This window comes from Populus euphratica, unplaced genomic scaffold (genome assembly GCF_000495115.2).
Source record: "Populus euphratica unplaced genomic scaffold, PopEup_1.0 scaffold173.1, whole genome shotgun sequence".
Classification (NCBI taxonomy): Eukaryota; Viridiplantae; Streptophyta; class Magnoliopsida; order Malpighiales; family Salicaceae; genus Populus; species Populus euphratica.
Window position 1 is genome coordinate 575,636 of NW_011499951.1, and position 26,654 is coordinate 602,289.

The 26,654-nt window shown below is 34.7% G+C and overlaps 3 protein-coding genes and 1 long non-coding RNA gene across 7 annotated transcripts; 2 read left to right on the plus strand and 2 right to left on the minus strand.

Moving 5' to 3' along the window:
* Positions 1-563: 563 nt before the first annotated feature.
* LOC105137991 (uncharacterized) lies at positions 564-6,378 on the plus strand. Of its 2 annotated transcripts, none has more exons than XR_844694.1 (3): positions 564-1,193; positions 1,274-1,420; positions 6,124-6,378. It is a non-coding gene; the product is annotated as an uncharacterized LOC105137991 (long non-coding RNA). The 2 variants fall into 2 exon arrangements; XR_844695.1 differs by having other exon boundaries at positions 1,280-1,420.
* A 623-nt stretch (positions 6,379-7,001) lies between these two features.
* Positions 7,002-7,875, minus strand: LOC105137992 (Plant invertase/pectin methylesterase inhibitor superfamily protein). Its single transcript, XM_011043965.1, has one exon. It carries the CDS (start codon positions 7,773-7,775, stop codon positions 7,059-7,061), a length of 717 nt encoding a protein of 238 aa, XP_011042267.1. The 5' UTR covers positions 7,776-7,875; the 3' UTR covers positions 7,002-7,058.
* A 505-nt stretch (positions 7,876-8,380) lies between these two features.
* LOC105137994 (proline-rich receptor-like protein kinase PERK3) lies at positions 8,381-14,642 on the minus strand. Of its 2 annotated transcripts, XM_011043967.1 has the most exons (8): positions 14,210-14,642; positions 13,314-13,754; positions 12,706-13,077; positions 11,465-11,677; positions 10,330-10,701; positions 9,484-9,727; positions 9,257-9,404; positions 8,381-9,000 (listed from the first exon to the last, which is right to left on the minus strand). In XM_011043967.1, exons 1-8 carry the CDS (start codon positions 14,238-14,240, stop codon positions 8,626-8,628), a joined length of 2,196 nt encoding a protein of 731 aa, XP_011042269.1. In that variant the 5' UTR covers positions 14,241-14,642; the 3' UTR covers positions 8,381-8,625. The 2 variants fall into 2 exon arrangements, with proteins under 2 accessions (XP_011042269.1, XP_011042270.1); XM_011043968.1 differs by lacking the exon at positions 11,465-11,677.
* Positions 14,643-20,999: 6,357 nt separating this feature from the next.
* LOC105137995 (P-loop containing nucleoside triphosphate hydrolases superfamily protein) lies at positions 21,000-25,825 on the plus strand. 2 transcript variants are annotated; one of them, XM_011043969.1, is made up of 5 exons: positions 21,000-21,675; positions 21,787-23,015; positions 24,449-24,488; positions 24,812-25,301; positions 25,447-25,825. In XM_011043969.1, the coding sequence occupies exons 1-5, from the start codon at positions 21,084-21,086 to the stop codon at positions 25,496-25,498; spliced, it is 2,403 nt and encodes an 800-aa protein (XP_011042271.1). In that variant the 5' UTR covers positions 21,000-21,083; the 3' UTR covers positions 25,499-25,825. The 2 variants fall into 2 exon arrangements, 1 of the variants encoding a protein (XP_011042271.1); XR_844697.1 differs by lacking the exon at positions 24,449-24,488.
* The last annotated feature ends 829 nt before the right edge of the window (positions 25,826-26,654 follow it).

Consider the following 26,654-nt stretch of genomic DNA (forward strand, 5'->3'; position numbering starts at 1 on the left):
AGTTATTTCGCTCTTACTTTTATCATTGAACTATCTGAATCCTCTTGTATATATTAAATTTTACTTTACAAGATAAATTAAATCAATATCCTGTAACGCCGTTAAGCAATTGAACCAGACTGTCCATATCGTTAGAGGAAATTGCAGTCAAAGCTTGATCGAGGTCGATAATTCCAAGGTCAAATACGTCTAGGCATACACCAAGGCAGTCCTTAACCACACCGTCTGTAGAAGGATCATTACTTAGTTTCGTGGCCATTGCTGTTGCTTGCTCATAGCCTTTGTCGAGAGTATGTATTCCCATTGTAAGGACTGAAAGTGGTTCGATAGCACCGGTTAGAGAAGGGCCAAAGATGGCAAGACATTCTGCTTGGTGATCGGTCACGCCACATACATATTTTCTTCAGCGCGGCATTGTTGGATGGTGATGGCAATACGGAAGAAGAATGCGGTGGGTAATCAGGTAATGATGGGTAAGAAACCGGTGATTGTAATGGGGAGGAAACTGGCGGTAGGGATTGCATGAACGCTGAAGATGCGACATGCAAGTCCATTCCTGGGGGACCATGGCTATCGTCATTGCTGGCATTGCGAGGGATGCAAATGGCCTAAAGATAAGAACAAGAGAAGAGGAGAGGAGATATGGAGGAGGAGGAGAATAGCTAGACTTGTTGAGCTCCATAACCTTGAATCTCTTGACAGAGAGAAGAAATGGAGAGACAAGATTAAATAAAAGTGATTGGACAATGGGACATATCAAGTATTTATGGGATCTCTAGGGGGGTGAAAAGGTTGATCCCAAAAAATAGGATTGCGGGCAGATTTTGCAAATACTCTAAACTACTCTGGACTGTCGGTTTTGCATCTATGTTCTGGAAATCAACACATCAACGATGGCCAGCTTAATTGGTTTTCCAGGAATAGTTTCATAGAGGGCATAGCGTCAAGGATAACAACAGGGAGCTTCATCCTTCTTTTTCCTTATTTCAACCTGAGGAAAAAAGATTGCCTGCTCTTCCTTGCGGTTTTCCAGCCAGGCCAGAAATTCGCGTTCTAACACGATGTCCAGCTCTTCCTTGTTCTATCCAGGCAGTAGCCAGAAATTGGCGTTCCAATTCATTTTCCATTAGAACCAAATTCATAAACGTTGCAGCTATCATCCACTTGGTCTGTGGTTGGACTTCAGACAACAGGTCTGTGGTTGGACCAATTTTCTTTCTCTTTGCTTTTATCTGTCGATATTCTTAAGGTCAAGGAATTCTACGACTTGAAGTTGCAGGGAAGCAGGTGGCCTCAACCACACGCAGGTCGCCTCATAACAAATTGATGAGATGATAAATACAACTACGAAGGCGGCGTAGGCTAAAAAGAAAAGGGGGTGGAATAATCTACGACCTGTCTCAGACTAGTGCAATTTATGGTATGACTTTTTTTTCCCTTCTTGGTGACATATCATATGATTCTTACCTCATTGGATCAAGAGCAATGACTCCATAAGCAATGTCCATAATATTCTTAGGTTATTAAGCGAATTTCGATCTCCAAGTGGCTTGATTTGATTGGTATGATGCAGAGAAAATCGATCAAATGAACTACCCCATATGAAATCCTATACTCATTTTTTGTTTGGTTCTTGGTGTATGAAAGAATTACTATTATTTCTCTATGGCCGGGAATTGTAGCTTGCTAGCCGATTTTTATTGTGATACAAACGGAAGCTAACAGCATATAAATTTTAACGAAGAAAAACGTTTTAGATGTGAAATTATAATTTTATTTTTTTGTTAATTTAGTGTATTATGTATATCTTTTCAAGAGATTTAGAAGACTTTTAGAATAGGCTAAAACCTACTACCTCTACAAGAAAACAATTTAAAGTCCGAAGATATTATAAAAATTAAAACAAAATCTAAAAATAAAAAATAAATTTAAAATATTTAGAAAAAATAATAAAATTAGCCCAAACAATAATTTTTTAATCTAATTCTGAGAGATCTATCGGTCTGATAAACAACATAATGGCTTTAAATGTGAAAACTGTTTGTGAAATTACTTAGAAAAGTTTAAACTTGATATAATAGTTGGATATTTTGTAATCATAATTTTAAGGTATTAACCTATTCTAGTATGATTAGTTTTCTTTTGGATCTAAATATATGCTACTAATTTATAAAAGTTATCTATTAACCTAACTGAGTTGCATTTTCATTTAAAAATATCAATTTTTTATTCAATACTTGAAATCTTTAGTTTTTACAAGTTAGATTGCATCATCTTGAATATAAACTATAAAGACATAATAGGGTAATTATGTTAAATATTAAGGGAAAGAAAATAAAAATATACATGAGTAAGCTAGTGCATTAGTGAAACTAATCATTAGTTACAATATCATGGTAATTATCTAATGGCTTAAAACTTTTAAAATGTTTTTATTTTTTTATTCATTTATATAGTAATATTACTAGATTATTGTTTATGTTATATTGTGGATTAGATCAATTTTTTAAAAGTAAAAAAATACTCATATTTCTTAGTAAAAGAAAATTAAACTATACGAGAATTGATTTAATATAGCCTAGTTGACTTAATAGATTTAAAGATAATTCAAATAATTGATAAAAATATAGTTTGACTTAAAAAATTATGATATTTTTTTTAAAATAAAACAGCATCATATTAGATCAACTTGTCAAATTTATTACTCGGGTCATGAAATCTTGATAACCCTATAAAAAACAAATATAAAAAAATTATTAAACTTAATTTGAGATCAACCTAATATTAAATGATAAAACTAAAAATAAAATTTAACTAAAAAAATAAGTTAAGTCAATATGTCAAACATAGGTCATAAAGACAAGATAATCTCATAAAAAGTAAATCAAAACAAATTATAAAACTCAATTCTTAATCAATCTAATATTTAAGGTTGAAGTTAAAAAGAAAAAAATCACATGATTCAACCAACCAAACCTGTGATCAGGATTAATAAGGATAACCTTATAGAATGTAAACTGAAAGAAATTATAAAGTCTAATTCTCAACTAACCTAATATTAAAAAATAAAATTAAACAAAAAATCAACAAAAATGACAAAAAGAAGTTGATACAATTGGCCTAACTTACAACTTGGGTCATATGATAACCTCATAGAAAGATAGAAAAAATATAAACCTCAATTCTCAATCAATCAAATTTTGAATGATTAAATTAAAAAAAAAAGACAAAAAAAATCAAAGTCAAAAATCTAAGTCAACCTAGATTTACTTGCAAAACATGGGTCAGAAAATTAAAATAATTTTATAGAAAGCAAATAAAAAATAATAAAAAATAGATAAAAAAATGAATCTAATCAACATAATTATCCCACAAAACTCGTGATTCAGATTATAAGACCAAAATAACTTCATAAAAAGAAAAATAAAAAAAATTATAAAGTCTGATTCTCAATAAACTTAATGTCAAATGATGAAATTGAATAAAGTATTAATTAAAAAATAGAAAAAAAATGACCCGAGTTAACACAACTAACTCTTAAAACTCACGACTTGGATCATGAAAATAGAATAATTCCTTAGAAAGCAAATTAAAATAAATTATGAAACTTTATACTTGGTAAACCCAATGTTAAAGGCTGAAATTTAAAAAAAAAATTGAAATTAAAAAAATCCTTAGAAATTTTGAGGACCAAAGTGAAAAGATACTTTTAATGTTCTTTACTATAATAAAAAGCCAAGGCTTTTAGTATATGTTTATATTTTCTAGTGACTTTAGAGATTTGAGGAAGGTGATTATGGAGAAACTTAATACTTACCGGGACTTACTCAAACAATACTATTATTTAATAATAATTATAGTTTGTGAAGGTAAGTAGTTGGCTTTATCCCATTAAATTTTACACATGTTTTATTTCGTATTTAATTTGCATGGTTTTACATGTATAATAACTAGACTAGTAATGAAGTTTTGTGTTGAAGTTTATAGTAGAGTTGTGCAAGACAATAGAAGATTGCGACCATAAAATATAAGACGAAACCATTTTGGTAGGAAGAAGTTAAAGAAGATCCGGGTGTCAAAATCATTCGCAAAATGGTTCTGTAAAAATCGATTGCGCCCTTGTTACACATATTGAAGGCAAGAATACCTTAAATCATCAGGTAGATCAATAAATCGATTGCGCACTTGTTATTAATATAAAGATCAAAGAGAAACATTTGGCCTAAATAATACAAGTGTCTCCTTCAATAACATAACTTAATGCTGCTGTTATTTGTGGGAAAGAGACGCTTGAGGCAGAGGAATAAAGAATGAAATGTTTAAAATTCCTATTTTGTGACCGGTGATGGAGTCCCACATTCATATAGCGTGTTAGTGAAACATGTATGCTTCTTAGTTCTTGCATGACATGGGATTTCTCGATTATTTTAACTCCTAGGAGCAATATAGTGATTTCCACGGTGATGCTAGCTAGCTTGTCCAATTCTGATCAATCTCCTGCAATGGCGATTCTTCACCTTGCTCGAGAAAGGCGTCCTGACATGTTTCCGGATATGATGCTACGGCACCAAGCATTTGAGTCAATCAGTCCATGTCGTGACATGAAATTGCAGTCAAAGCATCACTGAGGTCAGCGATTCCAGAGTCAAGAGACTCTAGGCATATGTCATGAGAGCCCCTGGTCATGGCTGATAAAGAGAGATCCTTGGTAGAGGAAATCAGTTGTAGTACAAGATGGAAATATGGAATTGAATGGTCGTGTAATTGGACTTGGTACAGAGCTTTTGATAGAGTCCAATTATAAAGTTTGGAGGACTTGTATGGAGTCCTATCTCCTTGGCGAAGATTTGTGGGAAGTTGTTAGGGGAGATGATACTGCAGCTCCCGAAAATAATGCTCAAAATGTTGATTCTCTTGAGCAGTGGACACAAAACAATGCTAAGGAAGAATTTGTCTTGAAAAGGTCAATCTCTCGTGCTTTGTTCGAGCATGTTCGCAAATCCGCAAGTGAAATTTGGCAAAGGTTGCTCAACAAAAAGGGTGAGGCAAGGCTGCAAATGCTTGAAAATGAGCCAGCAAAACACTACTCAAAGTAATCTTTCAATCACCCAATACTTCTTGAAAATGAAAACCTTGTGCTAAAAAATGTGTGGATTCTGAGAAAGGTGAGAAGTATTTGAATAAAGAAGATTGTTTCATTGCCAAAACAATAAAAATTGGTGCTTCTAATGATTTTGAAAAATAATGGATCGTGGACTCTGGTTGTGGTCACCATGTCACCGGGGACGCCTCCAAGTTCTCAAGTGTTCATTCCTTCGAAGGAAGTGATGGCATTGTCACGGAAAATAATTTAGTTAATCCTGTAGAAAAAGGAGGGTATTGTTGTTATCGATGATATCCAAAGTAATTATATTACTCTTGATAAACTGAAGCTGTGTAAAGAAAAATCTTTTCTCAGTGACTAATGTTGTAGATGCTTTAGCCCTCATGATGTGAAATTCTTGTGCAACATCAAAGTGTTAGAAGTTGATATTGTTCGTCCTGGAAAGAGAATGGATGATTTACATACGTTATCATCTTCTTCATCTTCTTATGCTGAGAAGATGTGTAGCCATCAAAATGCTTCTTTATGTCATACTCTTAGAAATCTTGATACGAGTAAACTGAGAGTTATGGCGCAGAAAAGTTACTAGGACTTCCCAATCTATCCAGCTTTGGTGGGGTGGAATTTGCAAGGGTTATCAAAATTAATCTCTCCCTACCAGTCCCTTTGAGCTGATTCGATCCAAGCTTGGACTTGTTTTGAAAAAATGTCTTTTAAGAGCCTAAATTAAAGATATATTTTTTTGAAGTTTCTGCTGTTTATGTTTTATAGTTTTCCTATGTTTAGCAGTTAAAGAGCCTTTTGGTTCTTGTAATAGTTCTTATCTGGATGATTTGTTCTAGTTTCCTGGAGCCAGGAGTATTTATTTTCTAGTGTGAGAATGTGTGGTGGTTCTTCTCATGTTCTGTCAGCTTGTTTTCTTTTTTTGTGGTCTTGGGATAGTGTGACTTAAGTCTCTCTACAGTTTTTCTTGCAGACTCGGCTGCTTGCTTAACTATTTTTGCATTTATGTATTACAGAGATCATCAGTCATCGCATCAAGAATTTCCAGGTTGGTTTTTCCAATAGTAGTTTCATAAGTGCAGAGCAGCTAAGGATGACAGCAAAGCTTTTCTTATGTTTTCCTTACCTCTAAATGATGTCTTGTTCTTCCTTTGCTGTGAACAAGATAGCCAGAAATTGGCTTCCGAGTTTTTTGCCACGGCCAAATTCACAAACGTCGGCTATCCCCACTTGGTTTGTGGTGGTTTCAGGTAACAAGATACTGATACAATCGCGCGCTTGCTCCTGGAAATAGATTTCTAATAGTATGCTCGGCTAGCTGGAGATTGGATTATTGCTTTGGGAAAAGAACATTTTCTTTCTGTTTGGTCTTGAAAGTATTTTTATGTTACCTTCTTGATAATCCATCCTTCTCTAGCCATCCAATTGGATCATAAGTAGAATAATGTAAGATCATTTCTGGGAATCTCTTAATGGAAAGCTAAGTTTTGCTTGTATCTTGATCTTTTATTTTCTCCCCCTACTTTTGTTTTCTTTGGCTACTGCCTGTGCACCCTCTTGTTTTTCCTCTTGATTATGTCATGTGTTGGTTTGAAATGATCAAGAAACGCAATCACCAATGCCATGAAGTATTGTCGAAGGCAACAAATTAAGTTGTTGCTTGCGAGTGTCCAGGTATTTCGAAGCTTCATTAAAGAAAGATAAAACACTAGAACTTTTTTTTTTTTCTTGGTGGGGGAGAGAGGGAGGAGATTCAATGAAGGTGAGGAAACGATCGGTACGAGATTTTTGCAGAAGATCAGGAAAGAATGTCGAGCAGCGCAATATTATTCTCAGTCAAAGAGGATTATTTTGAAACTATGAAGACATGTTAAAAGGCGTCATCACATTACTGATCGAATATTCCTCTACACAAAGCATGATATACATGACAGAACAACTAACGATTAATTTAACTCCATTGGAGAGATGTAGAAATGGCCAAGTTGATGCTAGCCAACTTATCCAGATGCTGATCCGTCTCTTTCAATGGTGATTCGAGGTCTGGTTGCTCGGCAAATGCTTCCTCACATGTGTCAGAATATGTCAAAGCGGCACTTAGCTTAGTGCTCAGCCTGCCTATGTCGTGAGCGGAAATTGCAGTCAAAGCGTCATTGAGAACAGCGATTCCATTATCAAAAGACTCAACGCATGTGTCAAGGGGGGCCTTAACCGCTGCTGTTGTAGAGAGATCGTTGAGTATTTTTGTGGCAACAGCCGTGGCCTCTTCAAAACTCTTTTGGAGAGCATGTATCCCGATTTTAAGGACTGAAATGGGATTGGTTTCGCCAGTTAGGGAAGGAGCAATGGTGGCAAGACATTCTGCTGGGTAACGGGTTACGTCACATATTTTCGTCAGTGCAGCATTGTTGGATAGTAATGGCAGTGTGGAGGATGAATGTGCTGGAGACTCAGGCGGTGGTGGGGAGGAAACTGGCGACGGAAATGGGGATCGAATGGTGGGGGAGACAACTGGAGGTGGCAATGGGGATCGGGTGGTTGCCTCAGATAAGAAAGACATGGCCGGCCCTAGGGCATCAGCAATCCCTGGAGCCTCAAAAATGGCCCCGGCCAAAAATGGGAGGAGAGAAGAGGAAATAAGGAGAAGGGTGAACTTGTTAAGCTCCATTACCTTCTCTTCTCTTGGAAATAGAGCAGAAATGGAGACACAATGTGAGGGCCGATGGGAGCAACGGGAAAGAAAGTATATATTTATGGGATCTTTATAGGGGGTGAATGGGTTGTCCAAGAAAATAGGATCACCATGCAAATTTTGCCAAAGCTCCAAGTTTGGTGTAACTATTTATGGACATATAATAGTGGCCACGTCCTGGCAACCCAGAAATTAGGGTTCCAATTTCTTTTCCCAAACCAAATGCAAAAGATCTGCAGCCATCGCCCACTTGGTTTTTGGTGGATTTCAGATAACAAGACAATAATTTGTCAACGCTAAATATATCAGAAGTGTGTTTTTGTTATTAGCTCCTTGTCTTTTCTCATAGACTATATTTTCAAGGGCAGGGATTTCGGTGGCCAAGGTTGCTAGGGAAGCAAGGGGAGGGAGGGTATGATATATCTAGCAAACAGTTGTCATGCAGCACACATGAGATAGTTAATCTACTCGCTGATTCATGAATAATTTTTTAAAAAAAATAGGAATTAAATACATAGTTTGTTTTTTGAAACCATGAAGACTAATTAAGTAGTTAGTTTTGTTAAACTACGGAAGTTAGCTATAGAAGAAGGGTTGAAGAAGATTCATAAATAAGAATCTATTATATACACAAAATTTCAACAGCCATGTAGAGTAGCCACGCTGCTTTTGGGGGGACTTGGCAGCGGTGGTTCTCCACAAGGCAAAACAAAAGGCAGCCACTCCACCAATCACAACTACAAAATCTATTCCAAAAAGAAATCCTACTAAATATTTCCTCACTTGGGGCTATCAGATTGCTTACAGATTGCTACCTTCGATATATTCATCGTCCTTCATGAAGATCTTCAGAGAAAACTGCTGTCCGGGAGATATGGTCGTTATCTAAGGCACTCAGGCCAGAGTATGGACCAGAAGAGAACATTGAGGATGTCCCATCAGATTCGAAGGTATTAGATGACTGCCTCAGGTTGGTCCGGGCATGGGAGGTTGACATGGAATCTTGATATTCCATTACACGCTGCACCATTTTAAGTGACTGTACTACTTCACCCATAGTCGGTCGCTGGCTTGCCTCAGAGGAAACACACGCTGCTGCAATTGTGCAGACTCGTATAAAATCTTCCTTGGGATATTTCCCTGCAAGCCTTGGATCAGCAAGCTCTTCTAGCTGGTCCTTGTCTCTCAGAATGGGCCTGGCCTGAAAGCGATAGAACAGAATTTGTTAGCCTATCCAGAATTTTAATAATTGTTACGTATCTTTTTGTATTGCCAGGTATCAGGATATGAATAGTATGATTTTGAAACTACACTTAAAACCTTGGTTTTGATAAAGCTGAAATTTAACGCTTTTTCAACACCATGGTTTTAGATGCAAACCGTGGTTTTGAAAATGTAATCACAAACGGAGCCGAAGCCAGAATTCTAATGATGGGCTGAGATGGTATGCTACTAACCCAAGTGACAAGGTTCTCTTGGCCGGATGGTTGTGACATATCTACAGGCATCCTTCCAGTCAGCAACTCGAGGAGGACAACTCCATAGCTATAAACATCACTTTTGACTAGTAGATGTCCGGTCATAGCATACTCAGGGGCTACATACCTATAGAGCAATAATACCATTTCATCTCAATAACAATTTGAGAAAACATATAATTAAGAAGAGAGGAATTCTGACAAACCCAAATGTTCCCATGACACGAGTGGAAAGATAATTTGCTCTGCCTTCAGGTGCCTGTTTGGCAAGTCCAAAATCAGAAACTTTCGCATGAAAGTTCTTCTCAAGCAATATATTTGATGCCTTGAAATCTCTGTGGATGACACAGGGTTGAGAGTCCTCGTGTAGGTATGCAAGTCCTCTTGCAGCATCAAGTGCAATCTTCATTCTGGTATCCCAATCCAGAGGACAGTTTGCACCCAGAGGGCCTAAGGCATGCATATTTGGAGCAGCATTAATATTTGAATAATATAATGCAAAACATTCATAGCAAGGATTCAGATACTATACAAATGTGTACCAGTCCAACTCATCAGATTCTCAGAAATCCGATGCAAATACAGAAAAACATTAGTTGACTGTTAATGCAATACCAGTTATCATTAGTCCACTTGATATTCCATCGCTGATGTGGCCATTTGTAGGCCAAGAAAGAAAGGTCTATTGATGGTTAACAGTCAACAGAAAAAAGAAACAGATGGGGTAACAATCCAGAGTGTGTTAAATTTCATATCTTGCGTGCACTCATGCTGTGAAGTCATTTTACATCAAACATTAGAAAGAGAATTGGTCAGGTGCAAAATTCTACTGATGCGGACAAGATGTTTTCACACCAGTGTTAAGGCCAGGTTGATACCAATACATTCGACTAAAGAGCCAAACATGCTCAGAATAGGTAATGAATAATGCCTAACTTCTCTATAATATTTATTCCATCTTATTGCTAGCAACTGAAAGTAAGAAGAAAATACCATATCAAACATCAAAATGCTAGGAAGATCTGGAATTGGAAAGAAAAATATCAAATTACCATGGAGCCAAGCCTCTAGACTTCCATTTGGAACAAGCTCATAGCAAAGTAGGTTTTGTGAAGAGTCACGACTGCTATAGTAGCCCACAAGTTTGACAAGATTACGGTGATGCAGCCTGCTAAGCATCTCAACCTCCACCAAAAATTCTTTACCCCCTTGTTGCCCTCCACTAGTAAGCCTCTTAATTGCTACAGCTGTGCCATCACTTAAGATACCTTTGAAAACTCTACCAAACCCACCCTCTCCAAGTATGCTTGCAGATTCAAAGTTGTTTGTTGCTTCTTTAAGTTCTTCATAGGCTAGAAACCGTGTACTTGAAGGATGTGGAAGAGACCCTGCTGCTGGAACTGGATCTATGGTCCTTGGCTTTACTGAATTGGAAGGGAAAAAAAAAAAAAGGAAACCTAATAAATCATTAAGAAAGACAACGTGAAAGCATAGATGAGCAAAGAACCATAAGAAAACTTTTAACAAAAAAGATCCAACATCAGGAAGCATTTATATTCAAGAGGTGTGGCTGCAAGCTTAATCTTGTTCAAGCAGAAACATTTTATCATTGGGAAACTATGGCAAATCAAGTACTTAAAGTTGAGAACATTCTAGTGTTAACAGAAATCAGATGCAAGCATAACTATAATGAATTAGACCAGTGTGGCCAACATTTTCTTAAATGCCTCTATAAAAAGCATAGCAAATTGGTTTGTCTAGGTGTGACACTCAACATGCCCCCTTCTTCAGTAAACAAAATTATCATTTGCAGGAAACTTCTCTTCTTGGCTTCCCTTTCTGATAGTTATTTTTTTTATATTCCCGAACCTATCAATGTAATATGGGTGGAATGCACAAATTACAAGCCTAAAGGCTGAAGGCTGCATATGACACAGCAGCAGCACTTTGTGAGGAAGGATTTGACAGAATGTCTGCATTCCTTGTATAAAGATCAAGTAGAGAGAGGAACTTTTCACAATCAAGAGAAAACCTGATAGGTCCCATGAGTGACCTGCTACTGGCAATGATAATCAGGAATAATGACACAAATTCCAATGTGTGCATACTATGCATAAATAATTTGGAAGATTCCTAATATAAATCTGAGAGACTAAATGTGTGGACATTGATATTTAAAACACCTACCAGTTTCTTTAGGGGATGCTTTAGGCTTCCCTTCTCGGAATACACACGAACAGATAATTAGCATAAATACAATGGCAATAATCACAATGCCAGAACCAATACCCAGAACAAGAATCAAATTTGTATGTTTGCCCTTCTTTGAAGAACCCACCGATGTTGATGTTGAAGATTGATGTGCCGGTGCCCTCATGGGCGATGAAGCAACAATAGGAGCTGTATACAAGAGGTAAAGCAACTTCAATGTACATACTGGAGAACAAAGATCTCTATGGTGTCTACTGCCATACATTTTGGAACCTAAACAAAGATTTTACGAGATAAAAATATCAAACAGCAAACTGAATTCCAGCATAATCTCATCTCCAAATCTAAGACAATGTCAACTGAAGGCTAAATTTTAACTCTTGCTTCTTTACTTTATTCAATGATCTATTATTTATCACCACTATTATACCACTTGACAGTTAGCATTTTTCTTTCTTTTTGCTAGAAAAGGCAGCAGTTCATGTCATATTACAACAAGCAGCAGATTTTCCCAATGCTGGATTTGAAAGCAAAATTTGCATAAATTTGAACATTCACAGAAACATATGCTAGAATTGCACATTCTGTTATCCAAACGAAGATATTACATGACACACAGCAAACTGAAGGTTATAAGAAAATAGAAGCACTGTCCAATAAAATTTCTCATTGTTATAAACACCCTGTTAGTGTGTTTATCGTTTTGAATAGGAAGGCAACATTTACATCAAATCACAACACACATACAGCAACTTTTCTGAGTGCTTGATTTGACAATAAAATCAGTATAAATTTGAACCATGTACCCTTGTACTTTGATTGAAACTGGAAAGTGGTTCTGAGTGCTTGATTTGACAATAAAATCAGTATAAATTTGAACCATGTGCCCTTGTACTTTGATTGAAACTGGAAAGTGGCTATAACATATCGTTTGCAGAGACATGTTAGTATTGTACAGTGAATCAGGTAGCCTCTTCCTGCAATTTGGTAGGATAATAATGGGCCACAACTCTAGGTAATTCCTCTTGCTCAAACTCATACAATACCCTCTTTTTTATTTTTCTTTGGTAACAAAATGATTTTATCAGGAAGCATACAAGTGATGCTTGGAAATACACACAAGGCAAAGTTGAAGGCAGTCAAGGAAAAGCTGTATGCAATGGCTAAGACCCACTACATATAAAAACCACATTGGCACCTTAAAAAACAAAGTTTACCTGGCGAAGGTGCAGGAGGTTCAAACCAAGTAAGATTCAGGAGTTTATAATCACCAACATGAGAGGAGTCAAAGTGAACCTTATGCAAGGCAAGCGACGAGTTTACTGCAGATGCATCACTGGCAGAGAAACTGATTCCTGTGTGAGGAATGATATCCATTGAAATATTTAATCTTGATAAGCTTAGTAAATAAAAGTTTATCAGCTCAATTTGAGAAACTAGCAAGCCCAGCTGGGAAGATAATTCTTCTAGAAACAGGTTCCAATTAGGATTTTGTGAGACATTCAAAAGTAGAAGGTCAAGCTTTATTGGATACACACAGTGGCAACCATGACTCCCTCGTTTCAGCACCATGTCTGGTTTACAACAATCTGCAGAAGGAAAGATCAATTCTATAATCACATCACAATCATAGATTTCATTAGCGGGAATGAGTATATCTGTAAGTTAAGCAAGAAGTTCAGCGCATTATCAAGACGGTTTATAAAGGAGCAAGACATTGACAAATATTGCCACTTTCTCTTCAATGGTCAAGTTGCTTTTCCAACATATGAACCGTGAAAACAGGAAAGAAGGAAAAGAAAGGTGTTCACACAGTATGTCTTACCAGAAAAAGAAGGAGATAATGGGGACTGAGCTAAAACAGTAGGATTTGTGCCATCACCAGACTGAGTTGGAGCAATATCTACCAATCCAACACTGGAAGGCACCAATGCATTCTTCTTCATTGACGGTTTAGACAAGTGTGAACTAGTCGGGGGATGGCCGGAAGCTATCAGTGGACCATAATTAGGAGGTTGGGTTGGTGCTACCACAAATGCCGGTGCACCATGAGGTGAGAAATGCTTTTTCCGTGGTTTATGCAACGATGGTAGATTGTATGGGAGGGGTAAATCAGGAATGGCAGGTGCAGCCAGAGGCACACCAAATGGAGATAAGACCGGCCCTCTGAATTGATCATCAGCTAAATCGGCATTGGTGATGGGAATTAAATAGCATAAACTGATCAAAAGCTGCAGAAACAAATACCAGACTCTTCTCGATAATCCTGCAACACCCATACAAAGTTCCAATCAAGAAACCATAACAGAAACACCAGCAACAAAGTAAATGCAATTTCATGAGACGAAAATGTTAAATCTAATAACATTACATCTAGAAACATAAGAAACCAAAATTTTACACCTTCTAATAATGAGACCGAGTGTTGGAAGCTTTTTCAATTGTAAAATGAACATGATAACGTATTGTGCCGATAATATCAGAAATTTGGTTAAACCCTAACAGAACAGAACAAAAACAAAAAACTCTGCAGTGTAAGCTAAAAATCTCAAAGAAAAATCAAGTTTAGTAGCCTTAAAAAGGCTTTAATATTCATGAAGTACAACTTCTTTCCGCGGTTTTTTTCTTTTATGAAGTGCAATTTCTTTCCTCAATTTCCTCATTCGTCAAAAGCAAAAAAGCAGCATTAATGCGTAAAAAACAACAGGAGATGAAACTTACCGCCGCGGCTTGAAATTGCAAGCACCGACATCACCAACGCCGTTGATTGAGAGCACCCGTCCCGTCAGATCTGTGTGATTTCAAGCAAATCCACTGCGATACCACACTCTAGCGAGCACAAGAACCCAAACAGACGGACTGAAAGCATAACACTATAAGCAAAACTCGTTTGGGAACGACAGTGAAGGAGGATCCAAGGGTAGAGATATTATCATAGGAATTGGAACAAGGAGTTGATAACTCAGAGCAAAACCCTCCATTACTGAGTTAACTTGAAGAGCAGAGATTACTGGAGGCTCCAGAAAGAAGAGAGAAGGGGAGAGACGTTTTAATGATTGTTATGGAGGAGAGACATCGGTTTGTTTGTTTCCTTCACTGTGCAGGCCTGGAGAAGCTTTTTCGTTTTTGGAAAAAATTTCGTCTTTTTCTAATTTTAAGACGTTGGTTTTTCACTCCTTTTGTTTTTTTTTTTGCTTTTGAGTGAGAAAGGATGGGCACAGGCACGCACAGAATTTTTATAATCTACCCTATTCGCTGCCGGAAAAGGACAGGCTAACGGTAAAAAAACCGGTGTGCATTTTGTTTGTGAGTGACCCAGCAGGATGTCAGGGGTGTTTCCTGCTGTTTTTCTTTATACTTATATTTTTTTAAAATATATTTTTAATTTAAAAAATATTAAATTAATTTTTTAAAATATTTAATACATTGATATCAAAAATAAAAAATATTTTAATATATTTATAAAAAAATTATTTAAAAAACAATCTAAACTGAAATTTCAAATATACACTCTCGTTGTATTTTATGGTATAGCTGAAATTTTTAACATATTGATATTAAAAATAAAAAATATTTTAATATATTTATAAAAAAATTATTTAAAAAACAATCTAAACTGAAATTTCAAATATACACTCTCGCTGTATTTTATGGTATAGCTGGTTTATTAAACATACTTTTTATGTTTATTAAAAAATAATGTCTAGAATATTAAAAACATTTTGACATTATCATTAAAGTTAGTGTAGCAACTCAAACTTAAAATATCTTGATTTAATTCTTTAATTAGCGAAAATTTTAAATTAAATTATATAAAATATAATTTGATATAATATTATTAATTAGGTAAATTCCAAGAAAACTAGCAAAGAAAAAAAAAATCAGGTTGAAGCTATTTAACTCGTTAAATTTATTATTGGGATTATAGATTTTATTAAGTTGAATTTTTTTATTTTATTATACAATAAAAAATAAAAAAATAAGATTTAATAAAAACTTAATATTAAATAACAAAAATTAAAAAAAAACATAAAAAAATAGCAGAGGAAAAAACCAAATGATGAATTAAAAGAAGCCATGGATCTACTAAACCAAATGATGAGGCATGCTATGCATCACCACGTATTAACCAAGTAATTGTGTTGATAAGCAATTAAAATAATATATTAATATGGTTTAGTATTTATATGAACAATTAAATTATAAACCTAGGATTTTTCCAAGTTATCAAAATAGTTAATAATAATAATAATAATAGAACAAATTAAAATAGATTTTTTTAGGATTATTGGGACATGAAAGTAAATAAAAATAGATATTTGAGCAAATAAAAAACATAAGAGATCAAGTTGAAATTATAAAAAACTTGGGGCAAAGGTGCAATGAAGGAAAGATTGACCATGTAAATACACGTTCATGGCTTCCCCATGAAGCCAATCATGGCCGGTCACCTTGCTTAAGAAAAAGGGGAGAGTTTTTATTGATTTTACTTTATTTTCACCTTAAATCCATCTATTTAAACACTAGTTAAGAGAGGGTAAAGGATCCAAAGGGAGTTTCGGAGGATTTTGAGAGAGCAATTGAAGATTTCTTGGAGCTTTGGGAGATAGGAAGTGGCGGGTTGGAAGAAGAGAAAACTTATTTTCATTTGCTTTCCTTTTCAATTTTCTTGTTTCCAAGTGGTAAGAAAACTTGTCTTATGCTTGGTTTGGATTTATGTTGTAGATTGATGGATTTGTGTGAGAAAAACATTATGAAAAACCGAGTTTAGATGAATTATTATCCTGATTGAAGATGTTGTGCTCTAATCATGTTTTCAGACGTGGGAAAAGGATTTATGATGAGGAATTAAAAAGAAAACCTGCCCCACCTCCATGGATGATTGATTCGGCCAAGGTGAAAAAAATAAAGGTGTGGAGTTGTTTGATTGAATTATGGTGATTTAATTATGAATATAATTGTGTTAGTTGGGATGAAGAGAAAGTGGGTGATAAAGAAATTGAAAGAAGAATTGAAGAATTTTTTTTTATTTTTTTATTGTTTGTTTGAAACATGATTTAAATCCGTATTTTTTTTTAATTTTAAATTTTTTATTTAAAATTAATATTTTTTAGTTTTTTTAAATTGATTTAATATGCTATATTAAATATATTTTTTTAAAAAATAAAAAATATCATTTTAATATATTTTTAAATAAAAATATTTTAAACTGTAATTAATTATTATTAAAATTCAAAGTTAACACAAAAGGGGGCTGGCATGGTGTAGGAAATGTGTTGTTGCTTTTTGTTTAAGATGGATCGGTGTGGACTTTTGAAGAAGAAATGAAAGATTTAACATGCTAGGGACATTCGGCCAAAAAGGAAAGAAAAAGTGAAATCGATTTAATTAGTGAGAAAAGGTGTTGAATTGGTGAGGAAAACAATATATATATATATATATATATATTAATATGTTGATTAGAAAGTATATTGTGAGGTTAATATGTGCATTTGTTTAACTTGATAAAAAGAGGGTAACCCTTTTGATAGAAAATATTCGGCCCCACTATGCTAAAAGGGTGTTTAAATTTATGTATTAAATTAATATAAAACTCATGTGTGATTATATTAATTAAAGAGTTTAATGTATGGTAAGGATGTGATTACATGAAAAAATAAAGGGAATTTTTTTTTAATATAAATGCTTGTTTACATTTGATAATTTAAATTGAAAAAAATTGTCTAATTACTCTAAATAAAATTATTATCGTTAGTTGTTTAATAATGAAAATATTTAATTGACTAATTATTTTTAAAATATTAGTGACATCAATAGAATTAATGTCTAGATTCTTGATTTGATAAAAAAAAATTGTTTAACTGTAGAAGTAAATTGAAAAGAAAACATATAATCATGTTTGAATATTAAAAAAATTAAATTTTTTAATCAAATAAAATAAGTCATTCAAATTGGATGAATTAATCTTATTGTTATACTTATATTATATGCTATATAGTTTTTGGTACATCACCCTTGTATGAAGTTTGGAGTAGTAGTTATTATTATTTTATCTTTTGGTTAGAAAATTGAATGAACCCCTAGACTTTCTACCAAAACCAAAAGTAAAAACATAATAATTCAGTTAAGAATATAGTAATTTTTTTATTTATTTGGGATCAATCAAAAATTTGACAAACTACAACTGTATCATTATAGTTAGCTCTATATCATATAATTAGTCTCCAAACAATAATAGCTGACTTGGTTTTCTTACAATTAGCGTCCACTGCACTCAACTTTATACTATATAATTAGTATTGTACATATAATCGAATTTAATTTATTCAATTGGTCTTAAAAAGTCAACTCTAACATGTTTTAATTTATTTAATTAGTTTTTATTCAAACAAGCAACTTTAATTTACTCAATTAGCATTCATCCATATAACCAACTTTAATTTATTTAATTAGTTTTTTTTCATGTGACTAAATTTGATACAAAATCCATCACTAGTCATTTCAAAACTCATTGCATAAAACCATCTAGGTGGTGGTCAAGTGGTAAGGACTTGGGATCAAGGGGTTTGCTCCCTCTGTGGTCTCAGGTTCGAGTCCTTGGTTGCTCATATGATGGCCACTGGAGGCTTACATGGTCGTTAACTTCAGGGCCCGTGGGATTAGTCGTGGTGCGCGCAAGCTGGCCCGGACACCCACGTTAATAAAAAAAAAAAAAAAAAAAAAAAAAAAAAACTCATTGCATAATATAAATAAATTTTAACAAGAATGTTAAAACTTGTTGCGTAATATATAAAATTTTTAATAATAATGTTTTTTCAAAGAAAGAAGTGAGATGACAGGTGCCTACCTGACATTCTAATAGTGTACGCTTCTTTAATTATTAGTCCATTTTTAATTTAAAAAAAAAACATTTATAATTATTACCCAAATTATTTTAACTCTTTTTTTGTTCATACTTATTTAAACACATCATCATCCTTTTATCAAATATGTCAATCATGACTCTTAACACATAACTATTCAAATTATAAGCTTGATATCAAATTTAAGCATACCACATCATTTAAACATCCAAGACTTACACAAGTCCATAAATTTTCATATTTTTATTTTTTCATGTTTAATTAACATAAATAATATCAATCAATTTATTCCACATAAATCACCATTAAAATTAAACACACTACCATCATCATACTAACTAAATTTAAGCATAATAACAACCAATTAATTCCACGTAAATCACCATCAAAATTAAGCACAATATCATCTTCATACCAATCAAAATTTAGCATGATAATATCAGTTAAATCACCAAATCTTACACAATTTTACTACTTTTTGTACTTTTTTTTATTTTTCCACATTTAACCAACATTAATAACTTTAATCCTCGTGGTAGTATTTCAAGTCAATCTCAAGCATCCTCCCACATAATTTAAAAGTATAAAATCATATAATCTTGTTAAATTTCCAAAATTTTCATCATTCCAACATATAACCACAAGTAAACTTTTATCAATTCACATTGCAACATTCAAAATCAATTTAAAAGCATTTTCAACATCATTAAAATACCAAAGCCAATATAATATCAAATCATGGTTGACTACTTTAATATTTTAAAATCCATAATCAGTTTTTAATTTTTCTAATTTAATTCTTAATCATGTCATCTACATCACAATTAATTCATAACTTACATGAAACCTAAAATTTTATATTTGAGGATTTTTTATCTCCCCCGACAAAAAAACAAGAATAAAAATAGATTTAATTATAAAAAAAATTTCATCAATACTGAAAGAAAAGAAATAACACGAAGGAAAGAAGAAAAAAATCAACAATCTAAACTATTAGTATTTTTCACCTACCAATTTATTTTTACTTCGTCAAAGTTTTTACACTATTTAAATACGGAGGTTTTCCTTTTAATTTGTTAATTTTCAAATAAAAATTATGATATTTAACTTGAGATTTACAACTCAGCTTGACTTAATTTTTTTTAATTTAATTTATTTTTATTTTTTAATATTGTGTTGATTAATAATTAAATTTTATATTATATTTTATTTTTATTTTTATAAAAATTATTCTATATTCATGACAAATTATAAATTTAATATATTAATATGCTACAAACTAAAAACTAGCCTAGTTTTATCATGATATATACTCCCGGGTGCCGTTCACACTTGTCCTTTTCTTGCTAATAATTTATCTGCAGATTTATTGTCACCGAGTCTGAATTTTCTTATTTTTGGGAAGGCAGCGAATTTATATACAAATGAAAGGTCCAAATCTCGGCATAGACTAGTCAATGTAAAGTAAGAAGCTACGGCCCGTAGATTTAGTCTGGTGAACGCAAGCTAACCCAAATATTCACATTAATCTAAAAAAATTAAAAAAAAAATAAAAAGCTACGCAATAACACAAATGAGACTCTTAATATTGGAAATTCATATAGCTGCTCAAATTGCATGAAGGGAAATCCCAACAATAACCTTCGTTCCTCAAATAAATAATCAAGACATAACATAAAATAACCAATTTCATAATAATATTTAGTTATTATTCTGGGATAAAAAAATAGATATAATAAAGATAAAAATAGTTTTTTAATAATATTAAATTCACTTCAAAACCGATTTTTATTAACAAAACATATCCCGAATTTCCCCTATTCGTCTGAATCCATGCTGTTTAGTTAAATGGTTGGAATGACAGCTGGCCTACGCAACCGCCCATGCAATATCCACGTATCATGTTGGCTTATTGATATTATGGTCGAAATCATGCCACCTAACACCCACTAAATCATGATTTACAATTTTTTTTTTTTATATATATATATATATATATGAATTTATTTTTAATATAGGATGATTCAAAAATATTTTAAGAAATTTAATTTAAAAAATAATAATTAAATCTTAACAAAAACATGTTGAAACTCACTAACAATCGCCCTAAAAATAATTAATCATCATTATTCTCCTTACAACCTCTAGTGGTTAACTTCTTTTTTCTTTCTCAACTAAAGAAAACAGCAGACAGGTTGTTACCTTGCCATGACCAAAAAAGCATCGAAAACAGGACACGAACCCACCGCTTGTTATTACATATTAAATAGCAATAATAAAAATAATTATGGAGGCAAAGAATATTCAATTTCCTGTCACGTTTTTAGGTGCTGGCTCATGTTGAACAGCTTACTTACATAAAAGGGCCGACCATAGGTTAAAATGGCCCGGCCCAATAAGTATATCCATGGCTGTAAGTCCACAGTAGACCTAAACCGATCAGCCCCATACCGAATTTGTGTCCGTCATCAAAGGATCGAACCCAGCCTCCGTCTCGGTGAACACTCAAGAACCGGGACGTCACGCTTTCCCCCTTTCTTTAAAAATAAATAAATAAATTAAATAATAATAATAATAATAATCCCCAAAAAATCACACTCTCTAGCCTCCACATTCAATTAGGGTTTTACATGCCAATCTAGGCCTCAAAAAATCACACTCTCTAGCCTCCACGTTCAATTAGGGTTTTACATGCCAATCTAGGGTTAATTGAACAAGAAGAAGCAGCAATCATGTCAAAGCGAAAATTCGGATTCGAAGGGTTTGGCATAAATCGCCAAGCAACGTACAACTTTGAAAGATCCCAAGCTCCGCAAAGGCTCTACGTCCCTCCTTCCTCTCGCCAAAACCACGATAACTACGAGGATACCGACCTTGACAACATTGATTACGCCGATAATGATGCCGCCAAGGAGAGTGCAGAAAATAATGGCTCAGCTGCTGAAATTGACCCTCTGGATGCGTTCATGGAGGGAATACACGAGGAGATGAGGGCAGCACCACCGCCGAACGCTAAGGAGAAGGTGGAGAGGTATAAGGATGATGATGATGAAGACGATGATCCTATGGAGAGTTTTTTGAGGGCGAAGAAGGATCTGGGGTTGACGCTGGCCGCAGATGCACTTCATGCTGGTTATGATTCCGATGAGGAGGTTTATGCAGCGGCAAAAGCTGTGGATGCGGGGATGCTGGAGTATGATTCTGATGATAATCCGGTTGTTGTTGATAAAAAGAAGATTGAGCCGATTCAAGCTCTTGACCATGGTTCTATCGAGTATGAGCCTTTTAGCAAGGATTTCTATGAGGAGAGCCCATCGATTTCAGGTAAATTTCCGAGGAAATGCTGTTTTCTTATTACTTTAAGCTAAGCATGTTAGGGAAACTGGAATTTTGTAATGTGAAATAAATCCTTATTTCATGTTCGATTTTATGCAGAGATGAGCGAGCAGGATGTTGCGGAATACATGAAGAGTCTGGCTATCCGTGTTTCAGGTTTTGAAGTTCCAAGGCCAATTAAAACATTTGAAGATTGTGGTTTTTCACCACAACTGATGAATGCTATTGCGAAACAAGGGTATGAAAAGCCTACACCAATACAGTGCCAAGCTCTGCCGATTGTGCTTTCCGGTAGAGATATTATTGGTATGGCGAAGACAGGTTCAGGTAAGACTGCTGCTTTTGTACTTCCTATGATCGTTCATATTATGGATCAGCCTGAACTCGCAAAAGAAGAAGGTCCGATAGGAGTAGTATGTGCGCCTACTAGGGAATTGGCGCATCAGATATACTTGGAGACAAAAAAGTTTTCTAAATCACATGGGATACGGGTTTCTGCTGTGTATGGTGGAATGTCCAAGCTTGATCAGTTCAAAGAACTCAAGGCAGGGTGTGAGATTGTTATCGCTACACCTGGGAGATTAATTGACATGTTAAAGATGAAGGCACTAAATATGTCGAGAGCAACTTACTTGGTACTTGATGAGGCTGATCGGATGTTTGACCTTGGATTTGAGCCACAAATAAGGTCTATTGTTGGTCAGATTAGACCAGATCGCCAGACTTTACTATTTTCAGCTACAATGCCTCGCAAAATTGAGAAGTTAGCTAGGGAGATCCTCACTGATCCTGTGAGAGTTACAGTGGGGGAGGTTGGAAGGGCCAATGAGGATGTTACTCAGGTTGTTCAAGTTATTCCTTCTGATGCGGAGAAGTTGCCTTGGCTTGTCGAAAAGCTACCTGGGATGATTGATGAGGGTGATGTTCTGGTTTTTGCTTCTAAGAAGGCTACTGTGGATGATATTGAGTCACAATTGGCTCAAAAGGCATTTAAAGTTGCAGCCCTTCATGGTGATAAAGACCAGGCTTCTCGGATGGAAATTTTACAAAAATTTAAATCTGGTGTCTATCATGTTCTTGTTGCAACTGATGTTGCTGCTCGTGGACTTGACATCAAGTCAATTAAGTCTGTGGTCAACTTCGATATTGCAAGAGAGATGGATGTGCATGTCCATCGCATTGGTAGGACCGGTCGAGCTGGTGATAAAGATGGGATTGCATACACTCTTATAACTCAGAAAGAAGCACGGTTTGCTGGTGAATTAGTTAACAGTTTGATTGCTGCTGGTCAGAATGTCTCTGTGGAACTTATGGATCTTGCCATGAAGGTAAGTTTTTTTTTGTAGAATTTGCCTTCTTATTTGATGCTTTATAATGCATCTCACACATCTTAGATGCTTAAATTTGGTAGCTTGTTCATCATTTTACAGAATCTAGTCTAGTTGGAGTTTGAAATCTTAATCTTCCCATTACACTCTTTTTTGGTGGGCTGGTCAGTAATCACCCTTGCATAAGTTACAAACTGGAAACCAGTTGAACATCCAGTTTGTCCCAGACATATAATTCTTTTGCTGCAACAACCTTATTGACTAACTGTAACAATGAACATGAGTTTCATATAATGGCTTATTGAAGTGATAGCCCATATTATATAAATAGTCGATTGAAGTAGCTTCTTGTATGGATAAGACAATGAGGATGAACCACACATAAATTGATATCTTAGTCACCAGTGTTTCCTTTGGTGCCTTTCTAATACAAGGGAAGATAATATTTTAGGTAACAGTTGAAGAGTTAAAAAGGAGAAGGGAGACTACAAAATACTGTAGATTATCATGTCCATAGTTGATTGAAGCAGCTCTCCATATGAAATTAGACAACTAGGATGAACCGCACAGAAATTTGATGTCATAGTCCTATGGTTCTTTGTGTGCCTTGCTAATACAAGGAAAGAGAAATATTTTAGGTTATGTCCAAAGAGTTCAAAACAGGAGAAAGAAGAGGAGGGAGAACAGAAAATACTCCAGGTTTTCATATTAATAGTTGATTGAAATAATTTTCCATATTTAACAAGACAATGAGGCTGAACTGCACAGAAAATGGATGTAGTAGTAACTATGATCTCTTCTGCCTCGCTAAGGAAAGAGAAAATATCTTACATGATGACCAAAGAGTTATAAAGGAGGAGAAAGAAAAGGAAGGATAACTAGGATTAGGGAGATCTTTCTATAATTCACTAGCTTTTGTTCGTCCTAGAGGACTACAAGTTACATCATAAATAAAGCCCATTCACAGGCTTCATGAGATCATAAAAATAATTATACCCTATAGATTTTTCAATCCAACATGAGCTTATTAGATCAACATCCTGGAAGGCAACAAATTGAAAGATTATGTTAAAAGGATCTATCCAGGATGAATGCTCAAATCCAGGTGAAGGGCGTTGGTAGCACAAAAGAGACAAAACAAGATTGTTCATGATAGATGGATTTATAAGGTTTCAACAGTCCATATTAGGATGTTTTCCGCTGCATCCTCATGTTAATGGACTTTTTACTGTTTTTTCTTGGACTTGGAGTGGAGTTTTGTAGTTTTACATGTATGTTATGCGTTACTAAATAAAAATTAGTTGCACCATTGCATCCATTTGATGTGCTACTCTCTCTCTCTCTCTCTCTCTCGTATTTACATGCTAGCACACAAGTTAATTGATGCACGTGTAATGAGACTGTTGAGTGACATTTACCATGTAAATCATTAGGATGGAAGATTCAGGTCCAAACGTGATTCCAGAAAAGGAGGTAAGCTTTTTCTATCTTTCATATTAATTGCTTGAGAGCTGGGCGATATCCATGTGTACTTGTAATTGCTTGCTTATTTCATTACTCTAGCATGCTTGAGAGTTGGACTTATAATTAATGATTTGATTTCCCAAATATATTTTCAAGGCAATTTCTTTTTCCTTAAAATGTGAAGACCCAATTGTCTTCCTAAGAAGATGGTGTGGAGTAACACAAGTACTGTCATTTTATTATATTTTTTTTACTAATCAATGAAGTTATCTCATTCTTGCTTTATAGAATCTTCATTGAAATGCTTACATTAAGTGTAATGTTGTGTGCAGGTGGGAAAAAGGGCAAAGGGAGGGGTGGAGGCAGTCGAGGCGTACGTGGGGTGGATTTTGGTCTTGGCATTGGTTATAATCCAGAATCCAATAGTACTTCATCTCCTGCTGTTACAAGTCGATCTACTGCTGTTAATTCGCTGAGGACAGGGGTGATGGCACAATTCAAGAGCAACTTTGTTGCAGCGACATCAAACTCCCAAAGTCCAGGCTTGAATACCAGCTCAAGTGTTTATGCTAACAAGAGACCAGCTCTGCGAGGATTTGTCTCTGGTGGTTCAATTGGCGGAGATATGAATAGACCTCAGACAACCAGTTCATTGCCTGGATTTGTCTCTGGTGGTTCAATTGGAGTAGATATGGATAGACCTCCGACAACCAGTTCATTGCCTGGATTTGCCTCTGGTGGTTCAATTGGAGGAGATGCTACTCAAACTCGGACAGTCAGTCAGAACTCTGGAGGAAATACAAGTCAGAAGAATACAGAAGGGTACGTGTCCCAGCTGAATTTTCCATTATTTTCTTTGCTATTGTATATGTTCAGTTGGAGTGATTTCAAAGCATGGACTCCTTTATTTTGAGATGGTCCCAATTTTAATGCTGACAAGGCCTTTCTGTTGCTTTTGCCATTGCAGTTCCAGAGATAGAGGGAGAGAGAGGCGGAGGCCCTCTGGTTGGGACCGCTAGATTCATGAACAGTCACAGAACTCTCACATGGATGATGACATGTCTTTTCTGGAAGCCAAAATGATCTTGTTTGTGCTTTTATGCTTAGTGAGTTCCTAGTGCACTGGTTTTGTAGCTTGCTCCTAATTCTGTATCATGCCATAATTGGTTTTATGAAAGTTATATTTACTGCGTAATAATCAAATATGATTTGATTTTCCATCACTGAGCTTTGTTCCACAGCATGAAATTCTAGAAGACTTTGGTCAGTCGTTTGTTAACAACTACCTACACTGTCAAACGGTGTTGCAAATCTTCTGATTACATTTACAATCTAATTTTGGTACTTCTAAACAAGTCTGGTTATCATTTTCCCTCTAGATAGCAACCGTCGATAAAAAGTAGGCGGCTTTATCTTTATGCCACTTCTGGGCTTATGCATTTTTTTTAAAAAATATATTTTAAATTTATATTTTAAATTTTTTTAAATTTATTTTTGATGTTGGCTTATTAAAATGATTTAAAAATATAAAAAAAAATCAAAATTAAGTTTTAAAAAAAAAAATCAAAAAACGCTGGATAACAAAAAAATATATTTTAAATTTATTTTTGATGTTCGCTTATTAAAATGATTTAAAATATAAAAATATAATTCAAAATTAAGTTTAAAAAAAAAAAAAATCAAAAAACGCTGGATAACCATGCTAAACAGGTCATAAAACAAAATCCGTTCTGACAAGATCTACCTGTCTGCATAGAAGGTCAACAACTATTTTCACCATTTTTCATCATAGCTGATTTAAGTATTCATTGACATCAGGCAGGTTGGCAAAATCAAAATAGCTGGCATACCGCCTGTTCGAGCAACCGCACTTCACGGATCCATTGCCACGAAAGCATGTTGGATAGACCTTAAATATTCCGAAGCTATTGGCAGTGCCATTTAGCACTTCCATTACTTCTGAATATGTTGGTCGGTCTTCCTCTTGAACAATTAATTCACATCTCACGGCTTCCTTTCCAATAATATACAATCTTCCTTTAAAAAAAGATATTGCCTTGAAATATTTCCAATGTTAACTTTACATATTGCGTCAATTGTATATTGGGAATCATCATCATACCTTTGTTCTGCACGAGCAATTTAACTGTGAATCAAACTAGAAATCACACCTTT